This window comes from Stegastes partitus, unplaced genomic scaffold, assembly GCF_000690725.1.
Source record: "Stegastes partitus isolate 25-593 unplaced genomic scaffold, Stegastes_partitus-1.0.2 Scaffold575, whole genome shotgun sequence".
Classification (NCBI taxonomy): Eukaryota; Metazoa; Chordata; class Actinopteri; family Pomacentridae; genus Stegastes; species Stegastes partitus.
Genome location: NW_007578306.1, coordinates 253,843 through 274,506, shown reverse-complemented (window position 1 = coordinate 274,506; position 20,664 = coordinate 253,843). Strand labels below are relative to the sequence as shown.

The window sequence follows — 20,664 nt, the reverse complement described above, 5'->3', positions numbered from 1 at the left end:
CGCAACCATGCGCAAAAGCCTTTTTGGCCGTCCAATGGTGTGACGTGTACGATGTCTGGTGAGAGCGAATGAGCCAATCAACCTGTAGAAGTAACGTCTGGCGCGTTAACACATTAGTGGGCAGCGCTCGTACTTCGGAGCAGCATGTCCATGGCAACCGGTGGTTGATGCGCTCACTCTGCCGTGTTGCTGTTCAGCTTTTAAATTATTTCAGGTGTTGAAACTAAATGCTGATTTCCTTCCACATGGACGCCCGCTGCTTGGTAAAGCTTAACCTTCCAGTTTCTGCATCTGCAGCTGCATTTATTAAAAGAAATGATCTACTTTGGGGTTACATTTGTGTACGTGTATTATTTTATCTGCCTGTGCCCTCTATTATCACCAGTCCACTTTTTCACTGCTGAAATAAAATGACTTCGTGTGGAACCCTAAATAGTATAGCCCATAGTTGCAAAATGCATCATTTCTACATTTTTTATATAGAACCCATCCATAAATTATGTAAATTACAGTCCAGGTTCCAAATATGAACGAGGATATTAAACAAACGAAACACATAGAACCTAAACACTAAAGACTAATAAAGAACCGCCTATAATCAGTAAATGTCATGACACTATGAACTGCAATTATTTGGTTAGAAAAAACATAAAAGTTTCAGTGAGACATACTTTTACTATTTAAACAGGCATTAAGAGTATATGTTAAGAGCATGTGTCTTCAATTAAATAGACCTTAAACATGCTTATAGTGAAAGGCCATTGAATTAGTCACAAAGTTATAACTTAGTTGCTCTCTGGCGTTGATGCTGTGAACTTTCATTCAACTGACCTGCACTGATAAATGTATGACCATCTTTCAAGTGGATTTTGGCTGCTGGACATTAACAGGACACTGTGAAAGAGCTTCAAGGACATCTCACAGACAACAGGGTTTAAAAAGAAAAAACAAAATAGTTTATATTGTAGTGGTCCAATTCTAGCATGAACATAACATTAAATTTAAAAAAAAAACAAAAAAAAACCAGACTCTCAAGAGGTCTTAATTCATGTAGAGAAAACAATAATTATGCAATTTTTTAAACAAATTTTAACCTGTTAAAACTGTACCATAAAAACCAACAAATAATTTCAACAATCAGCATTATGTCTAAGAGCCCTTGGTCTTTGCCCAATCAAAACAGACAACACATTTGTGATATGAACATGTCTCTTTCTTTCCTCCCACAAATTCTTGAGGATGTATGTAAAGTCAAAGTCGTTTAATGGTGAACATACTGTTTGTAAAAACACTCCTGTACTATTTTGAACACATGTTGTAAAATGAACTGAGAGTCTTACTCCTTAAACAGGCAAAACTAAAACGTTGTGAAACCAAACCCAAGAATTGAACTTTTCTGTCTCTTTCCAATGAATCTGTTCCTCTTCCGTTGTCCTGCCATGTGGTGTGGTGGCTGCTACCTCTTAGTGAACAGGATTCCCAGAGTTTCTCTCCCACAGTAGCAACAGCTGGCTGCCTGCTTGGGGCTCTAACTCCTACATGAGACAGAAAGATGGTGGAACATTTAGAATGCAGTCCTTTATCAGCTATTTGCTTTCTAACAGATTTCTATTTGTGCTAATTATGCTGCACTTGAAAATAATAGCTGTCAGCACAAATAAAATATGCATAGCACAACATTTTGATGATTTATATGATGTTCACTGTAAAGTAATGTTGCTGTTGCATTGTTGGTACATAAATGTTAGACCACAGCTCTGCCTGAAATCATCCCCTTACATACACAGTTCACTATACAGCAGACTTTCACTACTAAGCAGCAAATTAGGATTTCAATCATGCATTCCTTTGGACAAAATACAATACACGCTACAGGCAGTACTCCATGATAACAGAACCGTATGTATCAACCAACCCAAGAACCGTTCCAATAACTTTTAATAAATTGTTTTGTTGTTTATTAAAGGAGGTTTAAAGCAGTGTTACAGCGGCCATCTTGCCATAGGTCTGACATTTTCATTTACACCCTGACTGCTAATGGCATTTACATTGTTTTTGCATTCTTCCCATACTACGCAGGTATTTCTACTAGTTTTCAATAAAGAAGTAATGAAATATATTGCTGCATCCTGAGTGGACGTTTCCGAAGCGTGATAGAAATGTCCATATACTTGGATTGACATGTTTCTCGGTCAACATTTTCAAGTATTTTACTTGTTTTGTTCTCCAACGCCACATTTGGGAGTAGCTCTACTTCTCTGTCCGTTCAAATAAATGACCCTCACGACATTATCACTGAAGTAATTCATGCCATTTGTTGTGTTTTTTCCAGGATTCTGATTGGCTAGCATGCTTCTTGTTACACTGCCCCCTATAGGTTTGGCATGCTAATAGCAGCTCATAAGGACGCGTTTATGCGAGTTTGTGTACACAAAGATTTTCTGAAAACAATCTGGTGTGAACAATGTTATTTCTGAGAACATAGATCCATTTTGAAAATACCGGGCTATGTGTAAACGTGGCCTCAGTGTGAACACTTTGCCTGGGTGCCTCTCCTGTCTTTGTGGTTTGTATTCTCTGTATCTCCTGTTAGCAGCTGCGTAACAAGTTTAGAAGTTTCCTGTGTTTTGGTTAGCAGGTGCATAATTCGGTTAGGAGTCACTCACATCCTGTGTTTTCTGTGATGTGTGTTGTGATGCACTTGTTTGTTCAGTTTCTTTTGTTGCTTATGGGTGTTGCTGCTGTGTTTAGGTTTGGCTAAGGAATTTAGTTGTTTTGTTTAGCTAGTTTCATAACTCTGGTAGTCTTTGTTTGGTTTTATTCAGTTCTTGGATTTAGCAAGGCTCGCTAGCTCTGTTTTCTTTGTGTTATCACCGTTTTGTCAATTTTGTTACTAAGCAAAAAATTGCTTTACCCAACCAATAACACTTGTTACCCCCAGTCAATCCTAGACAACTGGGTCGTAACGCTGGGATTCACGTCTGGACCCTGAGTGGGCCACTTCAGAATGCTAATATTGTTTCCTGTTCACCACTACTTGACCACATTGGCTGTAAGTCTCACATCACTGCCTTTGCTGGGCGGTCCAACGCTGCCCAAGGAGAAGTTTTTCTACACACTGCGCAATGTTTTTATCCACAATCTTAATGTCCTGCCATTTTCTCATGATGACGAGGTTGCCTGGCCCATCGGCTGAAAACCAAATCATTGCATTCCCACCATGTTTGACTGTGAAAATGGCGCTCTTGGGGTCGAATACTTTCGCCTGTTTTCCTCCAAACCAAATCCACATCCTTGTGTTCACACAACTCCACTTTCATCTCATCTAACTAAAGAATTGATGACCAAAAGCTTTCTTCTTTGTCCAGGCTTGCAAGCTTTTGTGTGTGTGTCTTGGAGAAGTGGAGTCCTCCTTACTCGGCATCCATGGGGACCAGACTTGTGCAGAAGTTGGTCCAGAACGGCTCAGATTCATCAGGATGGTCTTGATGGTTTATGGAGATACTAAGATTCTTGTTGGCCTCTTACCCCGTCATTCTTGCTAGTGCCGTGGTTGCTTGTGGCTTCCTACCACACCGTTTTGAGATTTTTCAGCGTGGTACTTCTTTTATTTGTACAGCTTAGTAGTCTTTCCTTGTCTTCTGAGCCGCCGTAATGCTCTCTCTCAGAGATGAAAACATAATAGCAAACTCACTAAGCTCTTTGGTTGTAGCCATGACTTGCAGTTGAGCAGAAACTTACTAGAGAAGTACTGTATCAGCTGTAGAAACTGCATTTTCTCAAACATTTGCTTAATACTCAATAATTTCTCCTAATACTGAATGAGACATAATTCTAAATGCCATGTATGGGAATGAATACAATGTGACATGAGACAAACATGTTAAACTTGGGAAATTACAAATGAACTGAAATTAATATTTCAAATATTTTTTTTCCATATACTAGTATTGGCATTTTCCTATATTTCAGTTCTACTTTACTGTTGTTATTTCAGCCATCACCTGTTGACTGTGTTCTCTCATCCACTGGTAGCAGGATAACATGACAATGATTAAAACATTCATGCTGTAGGTTTGTCAGGAATTTCCTGCATGTACCATTTAGTCAAAACAGCATCTATGACATGAAGTAAACTCTTCACCTGCCCATCCCTGCTGATCTGGACCATCTTGTTGTTGTTCCATAAGTTGAGGATGTGTTGGGTGCACTGGAAGGAAAGACTCTCTTTGTGGATCCACTCAACACTGAACACCCCTCCTAGTCCCATGAAGCCCCAGTCCTGGCCGTTCTCCTGAGTGATGACTGACGTCATATGGGCATAGCCCTATGAAAAATACATCAGTTTTATTTTTTGTTTCTTGAAAAATTCTGGCACTTATGATCATGGATTGCATGCAGCGTAATGTCGGTTTTCTAGAATCTTTTTTTTTTTTTTTTTATTATCTGTCAGTGTTACCTGGAAGTGTCCAGAGCCCTGAACAGAGAAGATGAGGATGACGAGGCTGTTCTCCAGGAAAGCCTTCGTAAGTTTGGTCTCGTTGCTTGGCGTAGTGGACCAGATACCCTTCAGCTGAGAAATTTCTAAGTTCCTGCTGTTACTGCTCTTCATTATGAAGTATCGGACTGATGAAAAGACCAGGCCAGGAGATACTGGATTTATGATCTGCTGGGAAGAATTATGAGGAAACAAATAACAGAGTTTAAATGACAAACAATCCTCTCATTGAATTTCGCTTAATCGTCTACTAATGAATAAGTAACTACTAATACCAATTATGTAAATGTAATCAGGATGACATGCACCTGCTACAAATGAGATGTTCTAAATCAAGTGTTAAATGAAGTTGTAATTTCAGGAGTTTTCCATGAGGACTCTTCTCTTTTAACTGACAAACACTGTGTTCATACTGAATAATCGTGAAAATGTAAATGAGCACCGCTAATGCTGCCCTATTTAAGACATGTCTTGCCTGCCTGGGATGCAATGGAGCACAAAAGATGATGAAATCAAAGCTAAAACTATCGTGGAATTGAAACTGTACACTCTATCACAAGAGGGTATATGCAGTTACACTAATGACATCACAATAAAAGTCACTGTTCTAGGTTTTCAGTAGTTTATTAAAGCACTAACTAAACCTTTGTATTACCACCATAAACAGTTCATAAAAACAGTAAGTGACAGAAAGGAACCTCTGCAGGCAGACTCAATGGGAATTCCACTCCCCTGTTCGAGGAAGAAGACGGCTCACATTCAGTTTGTAAAAAAACATATGCACAGTAGCTCTTGTGCAGAGAGGCTGCAGCATTTGTTATTTACTTTAAATAGTGCTGGCTGTGCCGATTTTGGGCTTTTCTTTTCAAATGTGTGTGCATGCAGACAACCAGTAAGTGAACTCAATATCTGTTGTTGTTGTTTCTTAATGCTGAACCATAATAGTTTCCAAAAAGGTGTAGTAGTGGAGTAAAAGCAGATGACTTTCACTCAGGAGAATGTAGTTTTAAGCTTGTGGTAGGCAAGTGTGAATGTTGAAATGCTGACTTTTAGTAACTATTTGCACATCTGAAGCCTGTTCTCGTCTGTTGAGGGGGCTTAAGAACAGAGAGGAGAGGAGAAAGAGGGCTGTTTTTTTTTCTTCTTTTTTTCAAATTCTGCTGTTTCTTTTTTGGTTTCCAGATGTAATCTTACTATATAAGCTACCTGGCCTTGTGGGAAAAAGTAATTGCCCCCTAAGCCTAATAACTGGTTGGGCCACCCACAGCTGCAACAACTGACATTAAGTTTTTCTAGAACTGCCAATGAGTCTTTCACATCTCAGTGGAGATCTTCTGACCCACTTCTTTAAGAATTGTTTTAATTCAGCAACACTGGGGGGAGTTTGAGCATGAACAGCCTGTTTAAGGTGATGTCACAGCATTCCAATTCTGTAGGTAGTTGTATCTGTGTACATCTTCCAGTGGATTATATTCTATACATTAATAGAGTATTAGGTATCTTGAGACTCCTGAAAACTACATTTTTGTATATTTATACATACTTGACCGAATTTCATTATTTATTACATATTATTTGCACAGTCTTTTATAGTCGACACTTTTTTAAAGGGGAAAGTCTGTCAATTTACTACAGCAGTGTTTGCTCTCAAGTGACTGAGTGAGTGTTGAGTTACACTTTGTGTAATGTGAGTAGAAGGCTTGACAAACAAAAATAAACAAAAAGAAATTAGCTTGACAGTAAGTAAATACCTTTCCTGAGGAAGGAGGACTGGAGCTGTCAGACGAACTGTCCAAAGTCACAGAGCAGAAAGAACTGCTGGAAGAGAGGGGACCATCAGTGTATCGATTTACAGGCAGTGAGGCCTCATCTCTGATGTGGGGTTTAACCTGAAGTAGGTCTGAAGCTGGCATCCGACCAGACCTGAAGGGAAATAGTTAAACAGTGGAACAGTACGATTATGAAACATAACATCACTAATTATTCAAAATTCTTGAATACCAGCCTGGGCCTGCAGACAGAACCAGGCCTTTTCTACGTATGAAACAGACTTGTACTACAGACAGGCTTTTATTTGTCATTGCGCCTGTTTTACATTTAAAACATATTTGATCATTCTGTAGGAAAATTAGGGATGTCACGAGAAGTTATACTTTATCTGATGCCAAGATTTTTGAAAACATGGCAGTACGTGTTTTTCAGTCATTCTTTTAGTTTCAGTTGCAGCAACTGGTTAGTTGGAATGTACACAGATATTTTGAATCAGATAAATGGGGACATGTTAAAGACAATCAAAAGCCAGCATACACATGTTGTCACAGAGTGTTCTAAATGAGGGGAGGAAACACGTCAAACTTATCCAAGCAACTCCAAGACAGACATCTGGAGCCGTACGCAGAATTCAAGTGAAGTATAACTTCATCAACCACGTGTAATCAAAATGTTTGGCTGGAGCCATAAGAGCCGATTGTTTTGTTTATATTTAATCAGTGAACTTTGATATTGGTAAAGGTATTATGACATCCCTAAGTGGGTTTTTTGTTTTCTCTTTTTTTGGTAATTTGATCTGTTTTGCAAATGATGCAAACCACTCATCCTCTATCAACGTTTACCTGTGGTCTTGATAAACAACTCATAATATAGATGTTCACAGCACAAATTGTCGAATTTAAAAAGTACAAGGTGAGAACCTTTAATTTCCTTTCTAGGACAGGTGATGCAGGTGCCTGAGGGATGCAGACATACAGTTTAACTGAATAACTGACTGTACTTGAGGAGCATCATTGAGGTGGAGGGGCCAGAGCAGACCTGGTTATTTAAGGAAGCCCATATCCTTAAAAGTTTGGCACATCTTATTGTTTATCAGTCGGCTGCTTTAAGAGCAACATTCCTCACTGCTAACTGCTGACATTAACAACATTCCCCAAATGATTCTGTAGTCTCGTGTAAGTGCAGACGCATTCTTTTAGCACCACAGTTGTCTTTTCCTAAGTTCTAAGAAATTTTATTTCACATTTTTTCTTGATGTTTTTGTGGTCACTGCGGTCAAGGAAAAGAGCTTAGGAAAACATCCATCCATCCATTATCTATACACCGCTTAATCCTCACTAGGGCCATGGGAGGGCTGGAGAGGGGACACCCTGGACAGGTCGCCAGTCTATCACAGGGCTACACTTAGAGACAGACAACCAAGCACACTCACATTCACACCTACGGACAATTTAGAATCACCAATTAACCTCAACATGTTTTTGGACTGTGTGGGAGGAGGCTGGAGAACCCAGAGAGAACCCACGCTGCACGGGGAGAACATGCAAACTCCACACAGAAAGATCCCGGGTGTCCTCACCCAACCGGTGACCTTCTTGCTGCGAGGCAACAATGCTATCCCCTGCTCCACCTTGCAGCCCCACTTAGGAAAACACACAGAATGTAATGGTTTTGGCTACTCGACTGCAATCTTTGATTTAAGTCTGCAACAGGAAGTCTCTCCCACCATCACACTGTACAACAATTCTCCTGTGTGTTAGGAGAGAAGCCTCACTTTCTCCTATAACAAGAAAAAACCACAAGACTGCATTTTAAATCGAATTGAGGATCAAATGAGACTAAATACTTGTCATTGGTTGTACTGGTGGGAAGTCGGGTGCTGTTACTGGAGCTCTTCACAGTGGTCCTCAGCCCCTCCTCTGACGACATGGGTCTTGGCCGCTGACCAATCCCTGGGGGCTGCTGCAGGCCTGCACTCTGCTCCTCTGTTCCAAGCACCTGAAGGAAGTTAGTTTGAATTTAATTATTAAGCAAAAGCAATATAACCAGCCAAGAGAAACTTATAGGAAGAAAGAAGATCACATACAGAAACCAGAGTCTGGACGATGGCCTCATCTTGTTGAGACCAGGGCTTTGAAGGACAACGGATCCTCTTGGTAAACAAATTCTGCCACCTTTGCCTTAGTTCAAATACCAGCTCTGCAGCCTAACAACAACATATGAAACATCAGATAAAAATACATAAAAAGACTTGAAAAAAAACATGGACAATAACAGAGAAACAAAGAATGGCTGACAAAAGAAAAAAAGAGCAAAATAGTGAAAACAATCATTTATAAAAAAAATTAGATCATCCTCAGTTTAAAGATAAATGAGTCTAAAGTTGGGCACAAAGACAACAAATGGCAACCTCCCTTTATTTTAAGCTGACCTTTGGGAACATGCGGCAAACTGTTTAGCTGATCTGCGAGACTTTCAGATACTCTATGGATGCAATAATTCTGCTTTTTAATAGGAAATAATTGGTCCCAAAAATGTTAAAAAGATATTTCTATTCTAATTTATTTTGATCCTATCAAACTGGTTCCACAATGATCATGAGAATAAATTCACCACTAAAGTACACTAGATTACTGTTAAATATATGTCAAGGCATGAAAATTTCCTCCTGGAAAAATCCCACTGTCCCAACAGATATTTGTTCATTTGTAGTTAGATTTGAACAACTATTTTAAAACTGAAACTCTGTTCTACTTGGATTAGGCTTTCTACCAACATTTTTGGTTTTATAGTACGCCATACCTGCTACTTAAAAAAAACCAAACTAAAGTATCTTTATATATATCTAGATTTTATGCTATACAAGTTTCAGGCAAATCAGAAATGGTCAAGCAGCAATTGTTCTAAAAATGTTGTAATTTAGGAATGAAATGACCCAGATACAAAATCTAAAAGAGTATATGTAATGCATCCATTAAGCGTCACTTAGAGGAAACACCCCTGATTCTGAATCAGATTCTGAAAGTGAAGGACTGATTTCTTGGCTTTGTTCCATATGAAACGCCTGAAGTCTGAGTCTGTGTTTCTGAGACTATCATCGGTGTGCGGCATTTTTAAGGAGGAAATAAAAACAATATGAAAAAACACTATTGAACCTAATAAACGTCATCTGATAAACATCGCCTTAGCATGTCAATAATAACTCTGTAATTAACTTTGGCTCACAAATCAAAAAGGCTATGAAGTCTGGTATGGAACACAAGTCTGGTGTTGTTGTATGAGGAAAGAAACGTTATTAACATCAATAAGGTAAGAATTAAAAGGTTGGAAGGGTAGTGCTGACAGCAATGTTCCTGACCTCTCTGTCCAGATGGAAGACAATCCATTCATCTATCCTCATCTCAGTTAGGTCTTCTGTCTCACTGTCACTGCTGTCATCCTGTTGACTTTCTGAAGGAGAGAACATGGAGATATAGACTACTTTTCACAGACAGGCTTTGCACTTAGACAACGCTTTTCTACCTTGGTGGTACTCAAGGTGCTTTACAATACACATATTCACACACAGAGCTGCTGTGCAAGGTGTCTGGTGTACATGTGGGGGTTATGTTATGTTTAGTTATAGTCCCTGAAAAAGCTTATTGGAGGGTACTGGAAAAGAACCTGAAATTTAGGTGACCAGTCTTGATCAACGAAAAATGGATCAGCCTTACTCTTGTTAGCATTCTGGTGTGGCATTGGGAGTTTGTTCCTTCAGACACCTTGTGATTAGTGGGTAAAGCTTATGATCATGTCCCCCAGGGTATCTTCTTGGGAATATTGTGGCAATACAAGGTGCTAGAGTGGATATGTCATCAGTATGTTGTCATATGACAGCACATTTATCATGCATACCTGCATGCAGTAATTGTCTTAGTGATAGTTCATCTTAGTAAGAGGATCAGTACCAACAATTTTGTCCATGTGTATACAGTCAAGTCCATAAATATTTGGTCATTAACACAGTTTTCAGCATTTCGTCTCTGTATACCACCACAATTGATTTGGAATGAAACAATCAAGATGTTCTTTAACTGCAGACTTTCAACTTTAGTTTTCACATCCAGAACAGGTGAACGGTGTAGGAGTTACAATACAATTTACTGTATATGTGCCTTCCACCTTTTTAAGGGAATATTTATGGACTGTATGTGTGGGTCCCTCTTTGGCTTAACTGTGTGTGCATCTATATGACTGTTTCATTATATTTCAGTGGTCTTTGTACTGTGTTTTATGATGACCCACAATGTGTTAGTCTAGCCAATGGTCAAAATATCTTCCTGTGGACATGGGTTTTGGGCTGACAGAGAGTGACATCTTACTACTCATTTAGCATTGTTGAATATGAGATTATCCTGATGACAGACATATGTCTACATAAGAGGTGTGTCAGAAAGGTTCCAGGACTGGTTTTACAAAAAATATATTTCAAACTACAAACTACAAGTTTTCCCCTTCAGACGATCAACCAGCACGTCTACAAAGAGATCCTGCGCCGTTTGCTTCGTTCAGTGAAGAGGCAGAGTTGTGGCAGGACAAGTCGTGGCTGCTTCACCATGACAACGTGCCTGCTCACAATGCCCTGAGCATCCGACAGTTCCTGGCTGAGAAGAACATCGCTGTGCTGGAGCAACCTCCCTACTCACCCCACCTGGCTCTGAGGGATTTTTTCCTCTTCCCCAAGCTCAAGGGGGTCATCAAGGCGACGTGGACGACATCAAGATGGCTGTGATGACGGACCTGCGGAGGATCCCGGAAGAATCCTTCCAGGGGTGCATGGCGGTGTGGCAGAGAAGGCTGGGAAAGTGTGTTAGACTCCCTACTTCGAAGGGGAAAACTTGTAGTTGGTAGTTTCGATTTGAAATATATCTTTTGTGACACCAGTCCTGGAACTTTTCTGACACACCTTGCATTGTGCAAAAAGTGTGAACTGATCACTAGCTTGGCTCACATAATAGTTAAATTCACATTTAACTAAAACTTGATAAACACTTAACATAAACATACATTTCTTTTTTAAAAATTTGTTTACCAGTATCTCTCTGTGAGGCAGGCTCATGAAGGGCTGAGCTGGGCAGTTTGGCAGAACCTCCAAATATTGCAACTGTGAGAGGAGTCACCATGGAACAACAGCGGACATGTGCCATCCTGTGACCTCGGCTCATCTCATCATAGGTCAGCCAGTCTGTGGGAAGGGCCTGGGCTGATTTGGCTGAGCTGTTCTAAACAGGAAAAATAACACAATTTAACCTATTTTACTTGCACTGCTTCTGTCTTGTAACTGGTACATACCTACTGACACAAAGTTAATAACAAGAGTGTATTTCTATAAAAAAAAAAAAGAAAAGTTAAATCAAACACAAAATTGATGTTAGGTAAAAAAACATTAAGACAGTGAGGGAACAGAGGCGAGCTAAGTTTACATCTGTGGGTTAAAAAGAAAAACAGAGCTTCTATTTATGCAGTTATTTTTGTTATGTTTTCCTCCAGTTTGTATTTGTTAACATAGACTGCATCCAGCTGTTAACTGAGAACTACTCATCAGTCCAGTACCAGGTTCATCACTGGTTGTCACCCAGTCTGTCAGTGCCTTGAAGGTCCACTGTGAAATTTCACTTTACCTATTGCGTTTAAGTGAAAAAATACACGAGAGGTGATCAGAAAGTTAGCTAGAACAGTTCGTGTTGCACTTGCACGGATTGCATCACGGTCCTGTATGTGCAACGTGTACTCGTACTAATTGTCAGGAGTCAGCAGACCATGTGACGTTGCTTTACTAACATCAGGATCGGTGCTCCACATGTTGTTGTGACCAATGGTAGGAGCGCATTTGTGATTTGTTCATGGAGCTCAAACAGAAGCAGAAAGCAAACATCAGTCTGCATCAGTCAGCAGCCACTCAAATCAGCCAGCAAGATTTTGTTGCAAAAAAGAAATCAATTGTATGGCTGCGCAATGAATGGAATATTGATCATGGTTTTGTCTTTCTATAATTAAGTGAACATGATCAACTGTAAAATTAAGGTGTACAACACTCCTGTCATAGAAAACCATCCAGGTATCACTTTGTTTCATCTTGGGTAAATCTGACAGGATGCCTTAATGTCTTTTCAAACTAATTTTTGGTCACAGTTGCTGCACTGCAGTAACTCAGTGGAGACTAGAGCCTTCTTTGTGCACAGCCGCCTGGCTAGCTTCCACCGTAGCCTGCATGTGAGGTATTTAGGGAACATTAGAAAATTGTAGGCTCTACTGAAAAGAAGAGGTTGTAACTTTTAATGTACAACTGTATTTATATTTTGCAACTCAGGTGAGGAAGGATCTTAGTATTAGTCTATTTTTGATGCAGATTCATTTGCCAGATCTGTGCAAACCAAATGTTTGTTGGGATTCACCAGTCATGGCACTGTCTTCTCTGGCTCACTACATAATCAGGTAAATGACATCGTTCCAAAAAGTAAACACCTGAAATGAAATTTGCTGATGGCATTGCTGAATCCAGCTGTCCTAAAATCTTGTGATCTGTGCAAAGAATTTTTTAGCAATAGGAAAGCAGGAGGGATTTGAACATAGACTGAAAAAACAAGCTATGCGACTGCTTAAAGACATTACTCAGTTAAGACCCTTTTAGTAATAACACAACACAAAGTAAAGACAGAATATTACATATTAATAACATTCTTTCCGACCAACCTTAAGCTGGACCTGGCTCAGGATGGACGTCGGATGAAAGTGAATCTTTTTCTCCTTGTTACTGGAACACTGGGAGGTCTTAAGGTCAACATGGGCCAGGTTTGGATACATGCCAGCCACCAGGGCTGCCTTCACCACAGCCCAGTTCTCAGAGTTCAGATTCACATCACGGATATCACTGCCCCCACGGGCCCGCACAAAACCTGGGGGACAAAAAGACTGCGTTATTTCTTTTACTGAACAAAAATGATTAACATTAGAAATTTCTTGATGTAGAGTTTGTTCTGTCCTTTAAAATGAATTACAGACAGTGGAATCGCTTCACAAAGCATTTAGGCTTGCTTGCTTTTTACATAGTTCACTGAGTTGTAAATTTCATTTTAACCCTTTATAGGGTACTCATTGAAATACTTGGAAATTTAAAATTCCAACCCTGATGGGACATTGGTGGATATAAGAGGACATTTTTTCTTTTTTGACTTAAAAAAAAAAAAAAGTTTCAGATTTAGGCTGCAAATCAAAGTCAAAGCAGTTACCATATATGATTCCTCGCCCACCTAAGGTACAAAAATAAATAAACCCAAATAATATGTGGATAAATTACCATAAAATATGCACATATCAACATGAAGGAACATCTATTTTCAAATCACCAGTCAGAATTTGGGAAGTTATGACACTTGTGTCGCTCTGGCTCACTGTGATTGGTCAGAGGTCATAGTGACTGTGTTGTGATGTAGCCTGATCTTCACTGATTGGCTGGATGAAGTCACGTGATTCTGCCCCCTGGCATTTTTTAAGCCTGCAGGAGTTACCATATATAGTTCTTTGCCAGATAAAGGGTTGAATAAAAAAAAAAAAAATCTGCAAATCTATTAAAAGTCAAAAACTGAAATCAGGCATTTACATAATTTAATTTACATATCACTTTGTAAACAAACTCCTGAAGCAGTTTTCTTCAAGGACTTCTCTGTATTTGGCTCTATTTCTCTTGACCAATCACCGACCAGTATCCCTGCTGCTGAGACACACCCATGCTGGCCACAAGTCAGCTATGAGGTCCCTGAGGTCTGTACCTCTGTCATTTTTACCTCATAGACATGAATTTTGCATTATATGTGTGTGTTGGAAAAATAAAAGACTTATAAAAAATGAGGATGAAAATATGAACACTATGATTCTGATTGTGTTATACATATCATAAAATCTTTGCTCATGTTTTACCAGAGATGCCACCCTGAGCTATATTTGTGCTTGAGGTCTATTTTCCTGTCCACTGATCCACTGACACAACACACGTGACGACTTAAGAATGGAAATAAAGACATAGAAGTAGAACTGACCAATAGCACGGAGCTGTCCTAGCAGCTGTGTCCTCATGCCAAGTATCATCTCCATGGTAGCTTGGGACAGGAAATTCTTCTCACAGAAAGATCTCTCCCAGCCGCCACTGCGAGCCTTCTGCCATGCCTGTCAGAACAAACATGACAGAAACATATTAGCTCTCATCTGTGTTAAGGATGTGGCCTCATATCTCTATCAGAATGAAAGGCCACACATTACACTGCTAACAATACATTTATTCACAATAGGCTTTTTCACTAGACCACAATAGTTTCGTTTGTTTTTTTCAGTTGAGATTTATTCGTCCAGATAAACTGTTAAATGGCCAGTTGAACATTCTGGGTAGATATGATGTTTTAAAGTGTGAACAGATACATACAGGATTCAGAGAAATTGTTATATTTAAACTGGAATGTGAGTAAATCAATAAGAATTATCATTATATTTATAATTCCATAAAGTTTATTTACCACGACTGACTCATAAAAGCTATGAAAGTAATGACGATTTCCTTGGTGCCTAAATCACCTCGTCAGTATCCATGCTATCCCGCTACAGTTACAAAGAAGTAGGATACCATATAACACAGTTCCACCATGAAAAAGGGACAGAGAGGTCACTGCTGTGTGCAGGAACAGTAAGTTGGGGCTCCTCAAACACTATTCCCTGTGAGGCCACTTGTCTTCAGAAAAAAAATAAATAAATAAATTTGTCTTGCTTCAGCATTTGTATTTTTCTTTGTCATTTTATCTGTATTTTAACAATAAAATAGATTTTCAGCATATTTGATTTTTTTCTCTATAAGTTACATATCAATTAAGCAGTAGCTAAATATGTTCAGATTGTGTTATTATTGTGAAAACAGTCAAAACTTCATTTTGTTTTTTTTTGTCGTGTTCAGGAAACCATTTCATAACCAATCTTTTCAAGATCCTAATCCAATCTGGCTTCCTGCTGCTGTCAGGCTCCTGATCACAAGTCAAAAGAAGAAAAAAAAGAAAGTAAAGACTTTTTTTTAGCATCTCTAGTTTTTCATTTGCCCATCTTGTTTTGGCTGAAGAAATGCAATCTGCTGATGGGAACATAATACGATCCCTTCCTCCCTTTATACGAAAGCAATGGTAACTTACAACCTATAGTGCTGTGAAAAAAATATTGGCCTCAGTTAAGGTCAGTGTACATGATTCCATAATAAGGAAGACACTGGGCAGAAATGACATCAGTGGGACAGTTACAAGGCACAAACCACTCCTGACCAAAAAGAACATACAGGCTCGTCTGGCATTTGCAAAATAAATATCTGGATAAACCCCAAGACTACTGGGATAACATCCTGTGGACTGATGAGTGAAACGTGGAACTTTTTGGGAGACATGGGTCCTGCTACATCTGGCTTAAAGCATATACTGCTCTCCACAAGAAGAACTTCACACCAGCAGTGAAACATAGTGGTGGTCGTGGATGGTTTGAGGCTGCTTTGTTTCCACAGGACCTGGGCGACTTGTCATAATTGATGCAGCCATGAATTCTGCTCTCTATCAGAAAATCCTCCTGAAGAATATCCACCCATCAGTTCATGACCTCAAGCTTAATGCAAAAGGATTCTGCAGTATGACAATGACCCAAAGCACACCAGCAAGTCCACATCTGAATGGCTCAAAAAGAACAAAATGAAGGTTTTGGAGTGGCCGAGTCAAAGTCAAATGTGAATCCAACTAAGATGCTGTAGCAAGACTTTAAAGGGGCAGTTTGAGCTGGAAAACCATCTAACTTGATTGAATCAATATAATACAGGTTTTCAATAAATCTTCAATAAATCATCCTTCAAAAACTGCATTTTGTGAGTTATCTCTGTGTAATAATAAATAAAATAAATAATAGTTCGGCAGTCTGGAACATTAAGTGTGAGAAATATGCTGAAGTAGAAGAAATCAGGAAGGAGGCAAATACTTTTTCAGGGCACTGCATGAAGAAGCAGTTCTACTAAACAATCACCCATTCAGACATTGTTTCATTTCAGTTTGTATAGACACCAAGACAAAACACTAGCATATAATTTACAAGTCAGTTCAAATTTGAGCTACAACATAAAATATCTTGTTCAGCAAAAGTAAGTTGCCAGAACATGTTCCTGGCCTGTTAATCATTTTATGACTTCTACAATTTACTGTGAACATTTGAGAGTCCAAATACCTGGTTGGGAGCATTAGTCACACCAATCCTCAAATCAAGCACTCATCACAGAACATATCACTTATATGGGTCCTTGCCTACCTGGAAAGCTCGAAGTAGAGCCATGTGGTCACTGAAGGTATTAGAAGTGAAACGCTGTCGACACTGGAGAGCAGCTCTTTTCTGAAAGCTCTGGGTGGGAAGGATGAAGGGATCACGATAGGCCAGAGTACAGGCAATGGTTAAAATGGGGTCCAGACACTTTAGGACAACTCCGCACAGCACCATCTTGCCCAGGTGGGGCTCCACAGGTAGATCAGCCAGGTGGTACCCAAGATCAGTTAGGTCTTCATTCTGGTCGATAGCATTTATTATCTGAATAGAAAGGCAGTGACAGTCAATATATACACAAAGTAATCTTACTGAAATATTGCATATGGATGTGAAGGTAGGTGGTCTTTGTATATACCGTAATTTCCAGACTATAAGCTGCTACTTTTTTCACACGCTTTGAACACTGCAGCTTAAACAACGATGCAGCTAATTTATGGATTTTTACGATTTTTACAAATTTGCCTCGAGACGTGACATTAAGAGCGACAACGAAAGAGAGACTGAGGAAGTGTGTGATGAAGTAATTCTGAGGCTGCTCCATTCCAACACTGAAGAAGATGACTTTAGTGGTTTTAGTGCGCAGGAGGAAGATGAAGATAGCGATCAATGACTTTTCCTGGTAGGCTACTGTATTTTTTATTTTCTTAACCAGCCATGTGACAGGTACTGTTAGGAAAAAAACATGTACGGTACGTATTTGTGTATGTTACCGGTACGTATATATTTAAAAGTTTAAAAACATTTTCTGTGTAAATATCTCATGTTACAACGTGGACACCTGCGGCTTATCGACAAGTGTTGCCTATTTATGTACAAATTATTTTTTCTTTTTCAAGTTAGCGAGTGCGGCTTATATTCAGGTGCGCTCAACAGTCCGAAAATTACGGTGGTGATTTGTGTCAGAAATCTGAATGACGTGAGGTTTAGTGAGGTTCAATTTGTTACCTTCAGCATTTGCACAGCGTAACGAATTGCATGTGCTGGAGGAGGCTGCGGAGCTTTAGACAAGAACTCAGCTACTGGGCAGGAGGCAGGAGCCAGCAGTTTGGTCTGAAGACACAGCTCCTGAAACACATGACATGACAGGACAAACCAGCAGATTGAATAGAACAATAAACGGGAAAAAAAATGGCAAAGGACATTTAACCAAATATTAGCATTGTCATATGTCTATTTTGACCCAGCAGATTTTTGTCATTCCATTAAAGAAAAGCAAGAGCTGTAGAAGTTATTGGAAACTCAAGACTGCTGGAAACTAAAGATCTGGGACTATTTTACACATATCTGTAATATTTTATTCATCAAAATTTGATCACTCAAATCAATCAAATTCCCCTATTATCCTCCAGTAGGCTGTTTCAGAGGCTACTTACATAAAAATTTTCAATAATTACGACTAGCAGCTGAATAATAGAGATGTACCACAAACAGCAATCAATAAAGTGGGGTCTGATCATAAACATGAAGCTGAAGAACGAGCCGCTGCACAACTCTTCAACGATTCAGAATTATAAGATCATGTCTAGGACACGATGTAGCCAGAGGTCATGGACCAGTAGTGCTTGCAAATAGTTATAGGAAGGTGATAAATGAAGAAGAATTTTAGCCATACTTGACAAATTTTCATTCTCTGGAAGGAAAAAATTCTGTGCTTCTTGGCACAACAAAGAAGTAATTAGTGACTCAGCTAACAGTCGCATGGCAAAAAATCAGGGCCTTTTTGGCTGTGCTGCAGGCTGTGTTTACACAAAGTAGTAAAATATGTACAGCATAAAGAGTCACCACTTTTCTCCAGTGTTGGTAACACCTGTGGGCATTTAAAAAAATGTTGTACATGTTGATTCCATGTTTTTGGTTTTATTTTTCTAAATAAGTAATCAAAGACATGTAACTTTATTTTCTTTTTTTTGATTTATAGCATCATACTGCACACAAGACGCTTTTCAGCTCTTTCTACTCGCAATGGTTGTGCTGGTTCCATAGAATTGCAGGAGACTGAATTGCTTTAAATATGAGCCCACATTCAGGAAAATTGAGTCTGGAGCGAAAAACCAGAGGGTGTTGATGGATCATACCATTAAGTAAATAAGTAAGTGCAGAGCATTAAATTAAAAAATACATATCAAAATTATTTGTTATCATATGTTGCAAAGCTGTCAAGTAAGTGTTCACAAATACATTTTTCAACAGTTGAATACAGCCGTGCCTACCTGCAGTGGCATCCGCAGCAGCTCTGGGATCTGGAATTCAAGCATGTTGTTGAATCTGAGCCGACTGAAGAGGTGGAAGCAGATCCCTGGTCTGCAGCGGCCCGCTCTGAGGACATGTCACATGATCAGTGGACATTTTAGAAACTAAGATTAATAACAGGGTGCAAAAACTAATTTAGTCTGTAACAGAAGCTTTCACATTTATTTACAAGTATAAAATATTTGGTGAGATACAGGGTTTATTACTTGTTGCAGGGGTTAAAAATACCAGAATGTTGATGTTACCTTCCTTTCCTTTGCAGAGCGCTGGCTTTGGAGGTCCAAACTGTCTTTAACATGGATACATGACTGAGGGGATCGAAAGACTTCTACAACAACAAAAACAATACATTTATTAGTTAATTACTAGCCGCCTGTTAGACTTCATGCTGATGTCAAACTGAAAACTCTTCAATAGTTACTGCACCTCTTTGACCTTTCCCGAATTAATGACGAAGACGACATCATTGATGGTGATGCTTGTCTCGGCAATGTTAGTAGAAAGAATCTGAAAAGAAAAAAACGCCAAGAAGAGTTTTTATTTATCAACCAACTTCATACAAAGTAAACAGAAGACAATACATCAAATCAATATTTGTTGTGACCACCCTTTGCCTTTGTAGCAGCACAAAATGTCCAAGGCAGGTTTTTCTGGGTACTTGGCAGGTGGGCTGTTGCACAGATCTTGCTCTTCTTGCAGCTGATGATAGATCTTATCTTTATAACCCTGGATGTATGTTTGGTGTTTTGTCATACTGCAGAATAAATTGGGGATAAATTCCATGTCTCCCTGATGCATATTGTGGGATGTAAAAGGATCTACAAGTGCCTGAAAATTTTCCACAGTACTGTGTATTTTGTCACAAGTAAAAGTATGAAAACATGCTAACTGTTACAAAAAGTGATGAACTCATCTAATACTGTGTGATACAATTCTGGAGTGCACATAAGTGGACCTAGCTAAACTTGTCAAGATGCTGCTGGTGAGTGTTGCCCTTGGGTGTCAAAAGAAATGCCTGAATGCATTTAGAAATCAAGGTTTCTCTCCTAAATGTGCAAAATTCAATACAAGCTGTCCCAAATTGCTGCATTTTATTTTAAATGTAGCAGATGAAAACGAAAAGCCACGAACAACAGTGACTCACTATCTTCCTGATACCAGGTGGAGAGGTCTTCATGGCTTTCTTCTGATCCAAGTTCTGCATGTCTGAATGTAGAGTGAAGACCTGGTACCTAAGAGACGGCACATCTCTGTCAGATAAACAACACAATGTGCTACAAGCTCATCTATACTTAGAACAGTTTACATGACAGCACAATGACAATACAAAGATAAAGCCTGGTTGGGCTGTTTCCATAGACGTGCAGGACTTTACACAGCAATGAAAAATAAGCCCGTTGTGAGTAAAAATTTGATAGGAGCAAAAATGGCCTGAAACTACATAAGGTTCAGAGGTTTATTTCAACTTGGCTTGTTCCCCTAAATCTGGTTCAGGGTTGTGCTAAATTTCTACTCTCCACTGATTCAGGGAAATAAAGACCTGCGCAACACAATTGGGGAAAGCAGCCAGAACCTTCTCCTACTTTTGTAGCAAATCTGAAATGGCCATGATGTTGTATTCAAAGAGATCCACATCTAGTTGATTCATTTCATTTTGATTCCAGGGGTTAAATTAAAGGTTCTCTACACTGTCATCCAAGAGACTTTTATTTAATGTCCCCAAAAGCAGAAGAAAGTTGGAATAATTTTTGTTTTCAGACACATTCCTCTTTTTATTTCTATTT

The 20,664-nt window shown here is 39.2% G+C and overlaps 1 protein-coding gene across 1 annotated transcript in view; it reads right to left on the bottom strand.

The window, feature by feature from the left end:
• Positions 1–933: 933 nt before the first annotated feature.
• The window catches only part of ythdc2 (YTH domain containing 2), a 36,854-nt gene continuing 17,123 nt past the window's right edge, over positions 934–20,664 (bottom strand). The window contains exons 16-31 of the mRNA XM_008288809.1: positions 20,025–20,112; positions 19,307–19,387; positions 19,126–19,208; positions 18,841–18,946; positions 17,576–17,695; positions 16,619–16,891; positions 14,344–14,470; positions 13,001–13,203; positions 11,340–11,529; positions 9,627–9,718; positions 8,355–8,474; positions 8,115–8,266; positions 6,250–6,421; positions 4,460–4,669; positions 4,145–4,327; positions 934–1,535 (exon numbers count right to left, since the gene is read on the bottom strand). Of these exons, the coding sequence (XP_008287031.1) occupies positions 1,464–1,535; positions 4,145–4,327; positions 4,460–4,669; positions 6,250–6,421; positions 8,115–8,266; positions 8,355–8,474; positions 9,627–9,718; positions 11,340–11,529; positions 13,001–13,203; positions 14,344–14,470; positions 16,619–16,891; positions 17,576–17,695; positions 18,841–18,946; positions 19,126–19,208; positions 19,307–19,387; positions 20,025–20,112 (2,272 nt within the window). The 3' untranslated portion in view covers positions 934–1,463. The remainder of the gene's footprint in view (positions 1,536–4,144; positions 4,328–4,459; positions 4,670–6,249; positions 6,422–8,114; positions 8,267–8,354; positions 8,475–9,626; positions 9,719–11,339; positions 11,530–13,000; positions 13,204–14,343; positions 14,471–16,618; positions 16,892–17,575; positions 17,696–18,840; positions 18,947–19,125; positions 19,209–19,306; positions 19,388–20,024; positions 20,113–20,664) is intronic.